This window comes from Prionailurus viverrinus, chromosome B4 (assembly GCF_022837055.1).
Source record: "Prionailurus viverrinus isolate Anna chromosome B4, UM_Priviv_1.0, whole genome shotgun sequence".
Classification (NCBI taxonomy): Eukaryota; Metazoa; Chordata; class Mammalia; order Carnivora; family Felidae; genus Prionailurus; species Prionailurus viverrinus.
The window spans coordinates 130,676,619-130,690,837 of NC_062567.1; the positions used below are offsets into that span (position 1 = coordinate 130,676,619).

Sequence of the window (14,219 nt, forward strand, 5' to 3'; positions counted from 1 at the left end):
TGCTTTCTCCTTTAGTGTAGCATGTCTATCTGTTACGGAGTCTTCAGCTACAAGAAACAGAAACTTAAATGCGGCTTAAACAATAATGCAAATTTATTACTTCTCGTACAAAGTCCCGAAGCAGGAGGGCTCCAGCGTGGCTAATTCAGTGGTTCAATGACACCGTTAAGCTTCTTTTCATTTTTTTGCTCTGCCGCCTTCATTATTGTTCAAGTCCATGCCGCCCGCTTTAGAAACATTCTCAGTGGGGGATGGGGGCAAATATTTGTCTTTTAATAGCGAAACTACTATTTTCTGAAATAACCAGAAGCCACATAGAGCCGAGTGGTGAGTCATATGAGTAATCAAGGGAAGTGATAGCATTTGGGGTCACAGTCAAAGAAGGACCATACAGTAATGAGACCGAACTTCTGGTTTTGCTTGTGATCTGGCTCTAAAAGCAAGTTTAGAAAAGGCATCCCAGACATGTTGAGTTACGTCCAAATTGTTTGTGAAGCACATGGAGTGTGAACACAGAGAGTTACTGTTTTCAAAGCTGGCCCCACTGGATGTTTAAGTTTTAATTTGCTTGTTGAAAAAAGAAAAAAAGGAACAAATTAAATTTTTAAAAGGTTCCTGGTTACCTAGCAGAGAAGAAAAAAACCATGGAGTGGCCGCTCTTGCCTTCCCAACACCTGCTCACATGAGGAACTTCAGATGCTGAGATCTGGGACACATGAGTTTCCAACATATAAAGAGAAAGGATTGCAGAGAGGCCCCTGAATGCTGAGTCTGGGAGGTCACGCCATGGTGGCGTCCCATGTGTGGATGGCACTAGGGGACAGAAATTAGCTCGGGGTCAAGGAAGCCAAACTCTAGAGACAAACCTGTTGCTCTCCCACTGGAGCACCTGTGTTGTCTCTCTGGCTTATTTCCCTCTAAATCCAAAAGGGTGTTCTTTGCCCCGCAGCCCCTTTCTTCTGCCTCTTGGCGTCCTCCCTACAATCTTTGTCCTTCCTTCCTTCTCTTCCATGTAGATCTTAAGTAACCAAGAGGAGTGGTTCAAGGCGGAGCTTGGGAGCCAAGAAGGATATGTGCCCAAGAATTTTATAGACATCCAGTTTCCTGAGTAAGTATTTCCAGCCTGCTGACACGGGCCTACCCACTCACACTCCCCTTACTTTTTCAGCAGTCACTAAAATTATCCATCCATACCCAAGACACTGTCAAAACCGGTTGCCTCTGGAGAGGGAATCACAAAGCTGAAGGCCAGGGTGGGAGGGAGATTTGCATTTCACTGCATTCCCTTTTGAATTTTATACCATGTGCATGTATCGCCTATTTTAGGTTTATAAGCTAAACTCATCTATAACCGCAATCACAGGGTTTCCACAAATTCCACCGGGGGCGCTGTTGGCCACCCGTGTCAGAAGCTGCCTCTTCAGAGCGAGTCTTTTCTCCCAACCTCTTCCACCCTCACTAGGGACCCCACACAGCTCCCTGCCTTCCCTAAACCGTGCTCAAACCAGTGAGAACAATCAGAGTGGGGGGAAGAGGAAATTCCCTTCCTAAGGAGGAAACAGAAAAATTGAGATTGGGTCTCGTTTGTCTCAAGAATTGACCACAAAAGTTAGATAGAAATCTAATCTGGTCCGCGAGTCACAGTCTAGCCCAAAGAGCAGAGGTCTGTTAGAAACCCCAAGCGGTGTGGGCGACCCTGTGAACCAGGACTGACCACTGAACCGACAGAATGACCACTGACCTCAGCGCTTGATGTTGCCCTGTAATCTCCTCAATGACCCCCTCACGCCTTCTCGCTCCTTAAGCCTCCAGCCCCTCCCCCACGGCACTGTTGACTCAGGGTCAGGGTCACTGGGACGATCTAGCCACCGGAAAAGCCCCTCTTGCCCATCCCCCCACCTGACTCACTGCATCCACCCACCTCCTGCAACTTACTGGGACACTGCCTTTCCTGCAGCCATTTGGGAAGAATCGTCTGTGCCTCTGGCAGAAACTCTCCCCTCTCTCTCTGTCTCACATCAATTCTCTCTTCCTCTCTGCTGGGTCACTCCCATCCACAGAGATGCTGCAATGTCTCCCGTCTAACGAAAAAAAAAACCAAAAAAACATTCTTGATCCCAAGTCCCCTTCCAGCTACCACTCCCCTTCTTCAAAAGAATTGTGTGCACTCTTATCTCTAACTTCTCTCCTCCTACTGAAACCTTTTTATCAAGGTCACAGTGAACAACTGGGTCCACTGTCTCAGCATGGTAGAACATAAGTTCTGTGGCAGCAAGAGTTCTTGTCCACCTTGCTCACCACTGTATCCCAAGTGCCCAGAAGCAGGTCAGCGCATAGTAGATATTTGATAAAAGCTGTTGAATGAACAAGTGAATAGCTTTGGAATGATGCGTAATAACGTACCCCTGCCCACTCGTTTAACTTATAGCGTGTGGACGTTTTTTGCAAGTCTTGAAGTCACGTGTCAAACCCCCATCAGAGGATAAGTGTGTACTTTCTAAACGATCTCCTAACTGCTGGCTGCCTCTTCCAAAATATTTCCATTGAGGTATGGCTGCTGAGGAGCGTGGCCCATTCCTCTGACCGGCCCCATTACATTTCCTGCACAAGGCAAAAGCTGTGGCGCGGGCAGTCCCTTGTTCAGCCCTGCAGCAAAGCACGACAGATATCCTGGCAGGATCTCTAGGCAGGTGACCACCAGAAACCCTCTGCTTCCAGCCCCTCGGAGCCCAAAGAAACTTCGCCTGCAGCACCAGGTCTGGAATAAGGTGCTCCTGTCTGGAGTCTAGGTTCCTAAATTCCAGAGAGCGTAGAGAATTGCTCACAAAGGAATCCAAAGAGTGTGGGACATTCACCTTAGGGGGACGCACATACTAGCCTTCCAGGGGCAACAATGGAGCAGCCGCCTTGAGGAAATGGGGCCAGTCCCTCGTAGGGCTGCTGAGTGATCGCAAACACTCATTTCGCTCTTGTGTGGTTGAGAGGTTTCTGGCCACCTGCCCTGAGGCTGCAGCTACTGTTTGCCTTGCCTCTATGGCAGCTCTTGGCCTTCACACGCGCTCTGCCGCCTGCCGCGACACTTAGAGGCTGCCTGCCACCCTGACTGTTCCCCTGAAAGTGTAGTTTCTCCCCTGTTTCTTCTTTTCCACCATAAAGATTATTTTCCTGGATTGGGGGGAGGGCCCCGGAGCTGGCTGTGTAGACGCTGCTCTCTGGTCGCTGCTAGCCTTGCTCCATGCCACCCGGATCATGAGGGCCCCTGGGCTCTCAGGGGGGCCCAGTGAGCTCTCAGCCTGGGGGAGAGCCCACGGCTCCCCAGCTCCGGTCCCCCAGCGCCTGAAGGGGCTCCTGTCTTGCTGGCACATCATCTGTCCCTGCAGCGCTCTTTCCTAGTGACATCCCTCACATAGCTGCCAGCAGGCGGCCGCTTCCCGCAGCGAGTCACTCCCACACTGTCCCATTTTGGTGCAGTGGCACATTTCCATGATTCAGGTTTTCCAAGCGAGAGAGAGGGAAGGAACAAAGGGGGTGCGTCAGGGGAACACTCAATTGCCTCGCCTGCAAACCGCCTAGAGCACGTGTTTGGTTTTAGAGGCCCCGGCCCCCCCTTCGGCCTCTTTCTGCTCTCTACTGACCAGAGTCCCCGGCCTCTGTCCCTTTGGCTCATCTCTTCTCCCCTTCCCCTCCATCGCTCTGGCAACTCACCAAGATCCTCTGGTTTTATCTCATCTAATAGATGGTTTCACGAAGGCCTCTCCCGACACCAGGCAGAGAACTTACTGATGGGCAAGGAGGTTGGTTTCTTCATCATCCGGGCCAGCCAGAGCTCCCCAGGGGACTTCTCCATCTCCGTCAGGTACTGGCCACCCCCAACCCAGACTGCTAAGGCCGTGAGGTGACCTCTTGAATGTGACCTATTTATTGCTCAGGAGCATGGTGGCCAAGGGGCCCAGGCATCTTATCAACTGGGATGCCGTCCATTTCCTTCCGATGACACATGTATATAACTCTTCGGTACGCTGGTTTGTGGCCAAATTATGTAGATGTTCATCTGCTTCCCCTTCCAGCCCAAGTGCTTCTGGAAGGACAAGATTTTATTCTATTTCATCTTTGTGCCTTTAACAGTGCCTTGCACCCAGTAGGTGTTCAATGAGTATTTGTGCAAGGAAGCGGGGCAGGAGAGGGAAGGGAGAATTCCCAGGTGTCCACATCTGTCTTGAGGTTTAAATCTGAACCTTTTCTTTAACTACTGATATACGTCGGAAGAAGGCTCCGAGGACAATTAAAATCCCAAGTCACTGCTGTAGGGGACAGAGGTGGTTGTACGTGGTGGCACAAAAGGAAGGGCCACGTCAACACACTGTAATGCAGCAAGCTGACAGCAGCAGATGGGAGCCGAGGAGGGCTGGGGTGAGGGACGGTAGCAGCAAAATCTCACTCGTGTGCATGCCCGGGAGGAAGTGAGTCAGTCCAGGCATAAACATGACACAGCCCCACACTCAGAAACCCCAAGTCTGAGCACACTGCGTGTGGTCAGCCTGTCTGGAATCGCGAGTCCCATATCAGGCGTGGTGGCCACATGTGAAAGTGCATAAATTAACACTGATTTCCATGCAGGAGGAGACGTGTGCGGTGGGACCGCCTGTCAAGTTCATTGACAGGAAATGTTGGTTCAGATTGTTCAATACGCTTTGAAAGGCATACAGCTTTAGTGCTTTAAGCGCATAAATCCAATCTCAGGTAATGAACTGAGGCCACTTTACTCTTTAGAAAGAATGGATATTTTAAGGAATAGGTAGGAAGGACTTACAAATAATGGGTCAACCATTCATATGCGCGTATGCCTCTAAAGTGCTCAAAAATAGCTTGGTCTCATTAGCTTTGCCCTTGCAATCTTACTTAAACTCTTAATTTTCCTTAACTAAAACTTTTTTTTTTTTTTCACAGCTTAGGCAGTAGTAAATTTTAGCTCAGGCCTACACTGATGTATCACAGATTCTAAATTTGTCAGGTTTTAATGCAATTTTGCTCTATTGATAAATCCTACAACCAAATCTCTTTCTTAAGGGCCCCGATTACAGACTGGACCCCGGAAATGGTTACATTGAAGGGCATCTCTCGGTGCCTTTGGTTTGCATGAAGTGGACTGTGGCTTTTCAGCTAGAAATCATGGTTTATATTTCCTCCACTAAGGTGAATTCTCCAAAACGGTCAGCCTTGACTTCTGCCAGTGCAGCTCCTTGTGAATATCGCCATAATCATGATTATATCTCTTGCAGAAATGTGGCATAATATATTCCAAAGCAAATCATTTTCATTTATTCATACATCTGCTTTCTGTCATGCAAAGATAATTAAGAGCTAATTGTAGTCCTATCACTTAGCATTTGTTAAGGGTCTGAAACACTAGGTTTTAGAGTCTGGAGCCCTGAGTAACACCCTTTTCTCGGCCCCTCTCTGAACTTGACACATTGGTGCAGCCACTCTCTCTCCATGGGCGCACATGACCAGCTGCAAGTCTGACATCCAGTCCTCTCAGCTCATGAGAGAGCAAGGCTTAATGTTTCTCTCTCTGTTTCTTTGACTAAGAGGTGGTAGATGAATAATTATATCACAAGAATATTTCCTCCTCCACGCACAGATGTGAGGAGTAATGACTTAATGAATTAAGCCGTGTGGTGTTAGAGTGAAGAAAGCATCTGTTAGGGGCCACCTCCAGGGGGAAGGCCGTGAAGTGATTGCAAAGTCAGTTCTACCCCAGAGCAGTCCAGCAGAGGTCACTGCGCAGGCTCACCTGGCTCTGAGCAGAGCCCAGCACATAAGAGGAGACTGAAGATCAGTCAAAATTCCTGTCCCCTCTGAACATGGACCACTGATTCCATCCTTAAGAAACCTGCGCTAACCTTCCGAGGTATCTTTACTCTCCAACTCTCTTTAAATTCGTGACCTTTCTGTTGGATCAGGCAATTCGTATCATTAGTTTATTTTTAGACATAAATGTGTGTCTGTTTGACAAATAAACTTGACATCCAAAAGAGAAGGACTTGGTGATGGAGAAACACTGAGGAATTGAGCTGTTACTAATTGAGCTATTAGTAAAGGCCAAGGTCCCCCTTTCCAGATGAATAAAATCCAATTTCCTCAATCCTGGTACAAATATTTCCAGCTGGTGCTAAAAGGTGCCGATCTAAAAGAAGTTAGCATGTGCACACGGTGTGACAGGCCCAATTCGCTAGACTGGAATCAGAGAGCGAGGTTCTTGCCTCAGCTCTGCCACTCACTCACGGTGGCCTTGGCCAAGCCCCCGCCATCTCTCTGAACCAGCGTCCTCCTTCATCTGTAACGTGGAGACAGGGCTAACCAATCTCAGAGGTCCTTTACAATGAAAACACCACATCGCTATATAACTTTTCTCCCCTAAAAGTTCAAAATCTTCTGTAACCTTACTTATGTAAAACGTAAACCAAGACCAAGAGATCGCCTTTATATAGAGAACCGATTGTGACACATTTCTCAAGGTGGTCTCTTACTGTCCAGAGCTAGTTTATGGGCTTAAAGGAGCTGGTTCAAAGTATTTCTGATAATGGAAAGGTCACAGGGGTGAAAAGCCCTCCCCTCTGAGTCTTGTCAGAGTTCTTAGCATAGTACAGAACTCAGGGATCGCCACGTTTCAAACAAACATTGTAAAGAGTCCTTAACCTTGTAGTCATTAAAGCACTCAGAACATTTTTTTCTTTCCTTTTTTTTTTTAAAGAACTTTTTAAAAAATATTTATTTTTGAGAGAGAGAGAGAGAGTGTGCGAGCTGGGGAAGGGCAGAGAGAGAGAGAGAGGGGCAGAGGATCTGAAGCAGGCTCCAGGCTCTGCGCTGACAGCAGAGAGCCCGATGCAGGACTCAAACCCACAAACCGTGAGATCATGACCTGAGCAGAAGTCAGACACTTAACCAACTGAGCCACCCAGGCACCCTGGAAACATTTTTTTCTTATGAAAGGTCGGCTCCAGTGTCAGAAAATAGATTATCTTCTGCTGATGTAAAAATCCTTTCTAATGCAGCCTGTGTCCTGAGCGGTCCCTCCCACAAATCTCCCCTTAGAATTTAACTGAGCCAGCCCCACCTGCCACTGGATGGGCAGGCACTTGCGGTTCCATTTCCTGCCCAAACAGAACTCCGGCATCCCTGGAGGCAGTCAGTCCTGGGGGGTGGAGACATTGTCGTGATGTAATATACAATGTGGATTCTCCTTGATCTGTAGGCATGAGGATGATGTTCAGCACTTCAAGGTCATGAGAGACACCAAGGGTAATTACTTCCTGTGGACAGAGAAGTTTCCATCTCTAAATAAGCTGGTGGACTACTACAGGACGACCTCCATCTCCAAACAGAAGCAGATCTTTCTGAGGGATAGAACCCGAGAGGATCAGGTACACCTCAGACCCCGATCAGCCCAAGTCTGGAGATTTTAGGCAACATGAGTCCTATGTGACCCGTCAAGGCAATGCATTTGATGGGCATGTCCTCTGAGTATTCTGGAAGACAGAATCTCAGATCTGGAGGTCAGATCTCAGTTAAACCCTGTCTTAACACTTCCTAGCCATGTGACTTAGGAAAGTTGTCCAATCCTGAGTTTACTGATCCGTAAAACCAGAAGGTGGTGATACCTAGCCCACAGGATGGTTGTGAAGGTTGGAGAAGATAATGTACCCCCTCCCCTTACGTCATTCCTAACAATGCTACAAACAACACTCAGCAAACATCAGCTCTTACCTGTAGATACTTTATTTTGTTATTATACATACTACTACATCATAGCTTTCAGCCTAGCTTAGGAGTTGTCCAGAGATGAAGGCCAGGGGGCCACACACAGGGATGTTGGAGAGCAGCCTGGAGTCTAGGACTAAGGCAGTGGGGAGAGCTTTGTCACAGGAAGGAGGGTGGGGGTGTTGGAGGAAAAAAATTGACCTGGAATTCTTGCTCTTAGAACATTATGAAATAGAAATATTTTAATAAATTATTTTCTTAAGTTTATTTATTTTGAGAGAGAAAGAGAGAGAGCAGGGAAGGGGCAGAGAGAGAGAGGGAGAGAGAGAATCCCAAGCAGGCTCAGTGCTATCACTGTATGATCACAAACTGTGTGATCATAACTTGAGCTGAGGTCAAGAGTCAGACGCTTAACCAACTGAGCCACCCAGGTGCCTCTAGAGTATCATTTTAATAGAAAATGCATCAGACAAACCTAGCTTTAAATCCTGACTTCATCACTAACTGTCCTTGTTGCCTAGCCAAGTTAAAAAACCTTTCTGAGGGTCAGATTTCTCATCTGTAGAGTGGAGAGAAAAGAATACCTCCCTCCCTGGACTGTTGTAAGGATTAAACAAGACAGTATAGTGATAGCACTTGCCATAGGGTCTGGACAATAGTAAACACCAAGGAAAAGTTAAGTTGCCTCCTGTAGGTAAATTCACCGCCCCTCCCTCCCCCCGCACGCACACACACACATTATAAAATATCTTTCAAAGGAAATGACATGGTTATAAGAAAGAGGGGGGTATTATACGAAGAAGCCTTCTCTGGAATAGTTGAAATCCCAGAAAACAAGTTATCTGAAAAGGCATTGAGACTTTCAAAGCAACACATGCCCTGGGGAAGTAGAGAAAATCATTTCAGGTAATTGGTTAATTGTAAGCTTGAGAAGTGACAGTTCTAGGAAAAAAGGGTGTTCCCAGCAAGTGCCCATAAAAGTTCAGAAAGAAAACAAAGGTTAACTAAAGACCTTGTGAGTTATTTTAATCAAGAAACAGACAGAGGTATTAATTTACTAGGATGTGCATGCAGAGTTAAAAGAGTTAGCATAAAAGTGCATTAAACTAGATTAAACGAGTTCATATTCGTAAAGCACTTAGAGGGGCGCCTGGGTGGCTCAGTCCGTTGAGCATCCAACTCTTCATTTCAGCTCAGGTCATGATCCCAGCGTCACGGGCCTGCTTGGGATTCTTTCTCTCCTCCCTCTCTGCCCCTCCCTCTGCTCAAGGGCACACACTCTCTCTCTCTTCAAACAAATAAACTTTTTTCTTAATTAACAAAATAAATAAATAAACAAACAAAGCACTTAGAATAGCGCCTGGCATATGTGAAGCCCAGGGCCCTGTGTAATTGTTAAATAAAAATAACCAGAAAGGACCTCTGAGTCACAAGGTTATGGCCGCATTAAGCAAAAAGCCTTGCTCCTTCCCAGCATGCCCAGCGGCAGGCCTGGTTTCCATGGTGCTGCAAGAGGGTTGCTGTGTGGGTCTCTATCACCAGGCTATAAATGACAGTTAAAAATCACGCAAAGTCAATAGCAGAGCTTATCGGGAGGGCAGGCTGTCCCGTGGTGTGGCAACACGAGATAAGGAGGGGTGGCATTGTGTCAGTGAAACAGAATATTTAGCCTGATTACACAGAGGAAAACAAGCCCGCTAGGAAGGGACTGACTGGGTAGCACGTGGAAAGTGAACCAAAGGCCCGAAATCCCCAACCTGGGAGAATCTGAGAACGTAGAGGCCACTTCTGAAACTGCGAGGGCCCGAACTGTCACCGGTTGTGTTTAGGCTGCCCGCCCCCCTCCAGCTGTTTCTTGGAGCTGTCTCTCCAGCAAAGTCTGGAAACAGCTGCCAGAAGGGCGGGGTGGGGCCGGGAGATTCGGGAGGAGGATGGAACCACATCACCTTCGTGCTGTCCCAGGGTCACCGGGGCAACAGCCTGGACCGGAGGCCCCAGGGAGGCCCCCACCTCAGCGGGCCCGGGGGAGAAGAAATCCGGCCGTCGATGAACCGGAAGCTGTCGGATCATCCAGCGCCCCCTCCCTCGCAGTACCCCCCGGCACCGCCACAGCAGCAGCGCTATCTACAGCACCCCCACTTTCATCAGGTACCTCCAAACAATGACGTGGGCACAGCGAGGTAGGGAAGGGGAGGCTCAGGCCACTTAGTGTGGGAAAATTCCCTACAGTGTCACGTACAACCGTCCGTGCCTGGGGGTCTGTCGTGGTCCTGGGACTGTGGGCGGGGGAGGGCCATCTGAGGCCCGGCCTCATCAGGGCTGACGAAGTTCATAAAGACCCGGGACCTCCCAAATGGCAGAAATATGATAACGTGATGTAGGAACTGCTCTTGGCAAAGAAGTCTCTGTGAATTCGTTGGCTCCCCGCCTGAACACACATACACACACGCACGCACGCACATTCTTACCCTGAGGATTCAGCGAACCGTTGCTCCATTTTCCTGTCAGCCCCTTAACCCATCTGGCTGTGGAGATCCACAAGAAAAGCAGTTTAACACCCACAATAGAGCCTTGCTTATTTATTTATTTATCCCCTGCCTTGTTCCAGATGGGATTTGGGGCCGCTTACCGAGACGGACAATACAGCCAGATAACATCGTTCCTAAATTCCTCGGTAGGGCATACTAAGCCCTTTGTGAGCCGTTTCCCCAGCCTCTCTCCTGCAGACTCTCCCCAAACCTCCCCACCCCCCACCCTCCCCACTCCTGGAGCAAACACACATTCCAGCAACACTGCACTATCTTTAGTTACCGGAATGATCGATTGTGTTTTCTCTCATACCTTGGGGGCTTTTTATATGATGTTCCCTTGGCCTCAAATGCCCTCTCCTGGCTGATCCTTCTCCTCCTCTAAGCTGGAGGCCAAGGATCACCTCCTCTAGGAAGCCTTCCTTGATTACCCTGGCAGACTCAGACATTCTCTTTACACTTAAATGTGTATGGTTTCCCCTCTAAACTGACCCTCCATGAAGACAAGGACCTTTTCTTTCCAGCTACAAATCCCCGGTGATTAGGACAGTACTACACACGGGGCAGGTGCCTGATAAATATTCTTTGATTGAATGAATGAAATCTGGCATGGTCTTCACAGCCGAAGGTCCCTTTGCTATCCTTCCACCTCACCCCACCAGCTGGGGCTTATTGTCATCAGCAGCAAGTATTCTTGGAACAGTGGCTGTGTCCATGGCATCTGAGCGAGGCGCGGGGTTTGGGGGGGGGGGTGCGGGCTGAGAGGGATGTGGTGCGGTGACAGGGTCCTCCGTTATATGTGTTTCTAGGAACGCCGGGGAACCAGCCTTGACATAAACGACGGGCACTGTGGCGTGGGCATGGCCAGCGAAATGAACGCCGCCCTCATGCACCGGAGACACACAGACCCAGTTCAGCTCCAAGTGGCCGGGGTACGTGAACCTTCCCTCTCTGGGCTCAGTGAAGGCGGCAAGAGGGGCACTTAGGGAAATGGTCGGTCCTCCAGGAGAGACACGCTGCTGGGAGCTCAGAACGGAGGTGGTGGGAACCCAGCAAGTGAGGGCGGAGAGGTGTCCCCGGGGCAGAGCCGATCCCGGTCTGTCGTCGTCTGGCCGCAGGGCCTTGCCCTGTCCTGGCTCCGGCTCTAGCGGAGGGAGATCTGTCGCCTTTTTCGTTGCGATCCATCTGCCTCGGTCGCGCTAGCACCGTGGGCTGTCAGCTTGGGCACGCTGCCATCCTCTCTGTCCCCTGAAGACAATAAAAAGACCACGTACCGATGTAGGGAGAGTAGTTGTCCAGGATTCTCTTGGGGCCTCGGAGAATAACATCTCCGCGAGTAAAAGTCCTGAGTCTCGGAGTTCTGATATCGTGCAGCGAGGTGTGCTTGCAGCTCCGGCGGGGTTTGGGGCGTCTCTGGAGAGCCACAAGCCAGCCTCCAGGGCAGACTGCTCACGGAGGACTCTGTCTGGCCGCAGAGCCTCCTCCGTGTGACCGTGGCTCCCAAGGCCAGCCCAGCCGCCCTGGCTCGGCAGGACCCCTCTGTGTTTCCCCGACAGCGAGTGCGGTGGGCCCGGGCGCTGTACGACTTCGAGGCCCTTGAGGACGACGAGCTGGGCTTCCGCTGCGGAGAGGTGGTGGAGGTGCTGGACAGCTCCAACCCGTCCTGGTGGACCGGCCGCCTGCACAACAAGCTCGGCCTCTTCCCCGCCAACTACGTGGCCCCCATGATGCGATGAGCCCCTCCCGGTGGGGCCCGAGGCTTTCGTCTGAAGCTGCCTGCAAGAGAGGGGGCAGAGGAGAACAGCTGGAACTACGTGTACATCCGTGTATATGCGTGTGCACACACACGTGCCTATGTGTACGTGCATTCGATAATAGTAATTTATTGGCAATGCGGTCGGTTCATTAGTTGATATGAAAGGAAGTCAGGTGGAGAATTCTATTCGTACTTGTTTTTCTGCTCTCCCCTCAGCGGGTGTGTGGAAGGCAGGGGGAAAGTTGGGGTGGGGGGGGCAGAGACATGAAACCGAAGTTCTTCCTGTCCTTAAGATGGCACCGCTTCCTCCTGGTCTTGGGACTTTCACTGAGACTAGCCGAGCAGAGATCCACATCCCGGCGTTAGATGCAGAACAACAGGGTGGAGCCGGACTCGGTGGGGCCACGTTTTGGCTTTACCTCCGAGCCCCGCTCCCCTTGAGGTTTTGCAGGGCAACGTCCCTCCTGCGCGACCAGGGTGGGCACTGCTGGGCTGAGACCAGAGGAGCAGCCACACGGGACTGGAGCAGCGGGTGCCTGGAGGCCTGGGCGAGGCTGGCCTCCTGCCCCGTGCTCAGCGGAGACCTTCGCCTCCCTCGCCGGAGTGCTCCTCAGCCCTGAGAAACAGAGACGGTGAGGAGCCCAGCACTGGCAAATGGCGGGTTTTTCACAAATCCCCAGTGGCTTGCTTGGGTGTCACCTCTGTTTCCCCGGATACCAAGAAAGCAGCATCTGACATTCTGTAAAGTGCTCGGAGAAGCCCTGGCTGAGAATGCGGGACTTTAAAGCCATTGTTTTTCAAGTCCCAGGGTGTCTCTTTGGGTCTCTATTGGTTTTCCGTTGTCCTGAGGATGCTTTGCCCAGTGGCAGAGAGGGAAGCCCACTCCACAAGAGCATTGACTAGCAATTGTTGATCGGTTGACTGATTGACTGAACTTGACCCTGGGAGGGAGCCGGCTTTGACGGGAGCTTCCTGTTGGATCTGGCCGTAGAGTCATTGCTGGCATCCTCTCTCCAGCCTCGACCCAAGAGCTGCACCTGGGGAGAGGGACCCCATTGCCCCTGTCTCTCCTGCCACCTCAAAATAGAATTATGTTTCCTTGGGCTCAGCTGGGGGTGTGGAGCACAGGCTGGCCTGGCTGGGGAGAAGGGACCCTGGAGAAGGAAACAGTGTTTTGGTGGAGCCTGGGAGCAAACACGTCTGTGCCGAGAGACCTGAGAAGAGGGTGTGTGTGTGTGATGAGGCCTAAGTGACAGGCCGGGTGCATGTGTTGGTGAGGGAGAATGATGGGGGGTGAGGTGTGCCTGCTCCTTTGTCTTCTTCCCCAGCCCTTCTTGCTCTAAGGAGTGATGGGGGCAGCCGTTATCGAGGGTGAAAGGAGAAGAAGAAAGAGTGTCTGGCTCAGGAGCAACTGTGGGGGTTACACAGGCTGCGTCCCTTTGACTCTGAATGCTACGATTCTGCGATCCCTCTGTTGTCTTTAGAGAAAAAGGGGAAAAGAAGGCACTCCACGGCGAGTCTTGGGAGGAAAGAGAAAATAGCCCGAGAGAGGCAGGGGGAGTCAGGTGATGGTAAGGAACATCTGGCTCGCAGCCTTTAGAAATCAAAGAACAGAAAGGAAAAGGTAGAGATGTTTCAAAAGATCAAGGAGCAGCGTGAGACACAAAGGGAGGGAAAGGGAGCAAGATGGTAAGTGGGACAGGCGAGGAAGACGTTGGAGTAGAGTCAGCAGGCCGGCCGGCAGCTGACAACCAGGGGAAGGAGGGATCCAGCAGGTGGGGAAGGAGGAGTTACAGCAGAGCCGTGAACGCCACGGAAGGCAGGGACCAAGACACCACAGGAACGAAGAGGAACGAACAGGGAGAAAGAAAAGCAAGGCAGAGAAGACCTAAAAGCTATTTTGGTGCTAGGTAATGTGAACATGTTACAGTAAATAAAAGCCAAAAGTGATGTTTGATTTTACAGTATTTACAAACCATATGCTTTAAACAGCCCACAAACCTCATCCATTTGTCTGATTATGTGGGAGGACCAGCCCCAGTGAAGAGAGAGGGAGCTGATTTGGTTCTGGCCTGGATTTTGTGCCTTGAAACACGTCTCGAGAAAGCAGTGATACGCCCAGGGCCCTTGTTTGGCCAGGCTGTGTCCCGTGTCTGTGTCACACTCCCCTCTAG

The 14,219-nt window shown here is 50.3% G+C and overlaps 1 protein-coding gene across 4 annotated transcripts in view; it reads left to right on the top strand.

Moving 5' to 3' along the window:
- GRAP2 (GRB2 related adaptor protein 2) overlaps positions 1–14,007 on the top strand; it is a 67,544-nt gene extending 53,537 nt beyond the window's left edge. For 2 of the 4 annotated variants that reach the window (XM_047865407.1, XM_047865408.1), the window contains exons 4-9: positions 1,017–1,108; positions 3,737–3,856; positions 7,256–7,424; positions 9,724–9,909; positions 11,099–11,221; positions 11,765–14,007. In XM_047865407.1, the coding sequence (XP_047721363.1) occupies positions 1,017–1,108; positions 3,737–3,856; positions 7,256–7,424; positions 9,724–9,909; positions 11,099–11,221; positions 11,765–12,025 (951 nt within the window). In that variant the 3' untranslated portion in view covers positions 12,026–14,007. Of the gene's footprint in view, positions 1–1,016; positions 1,109–3,736; positions 3,857–7,255; positions 7,425–9,723; positions 9,910–11,098; positions 11,222–11,764 lie in introns of those variants that run through there. The other 2 variants (XM_047865409.1, XM_047865410.1) reach the window with 2 other exon arrangements.
- The last annotated feature ends 212 nt before the right edge of the window (positions 14,008–14,219 follow it).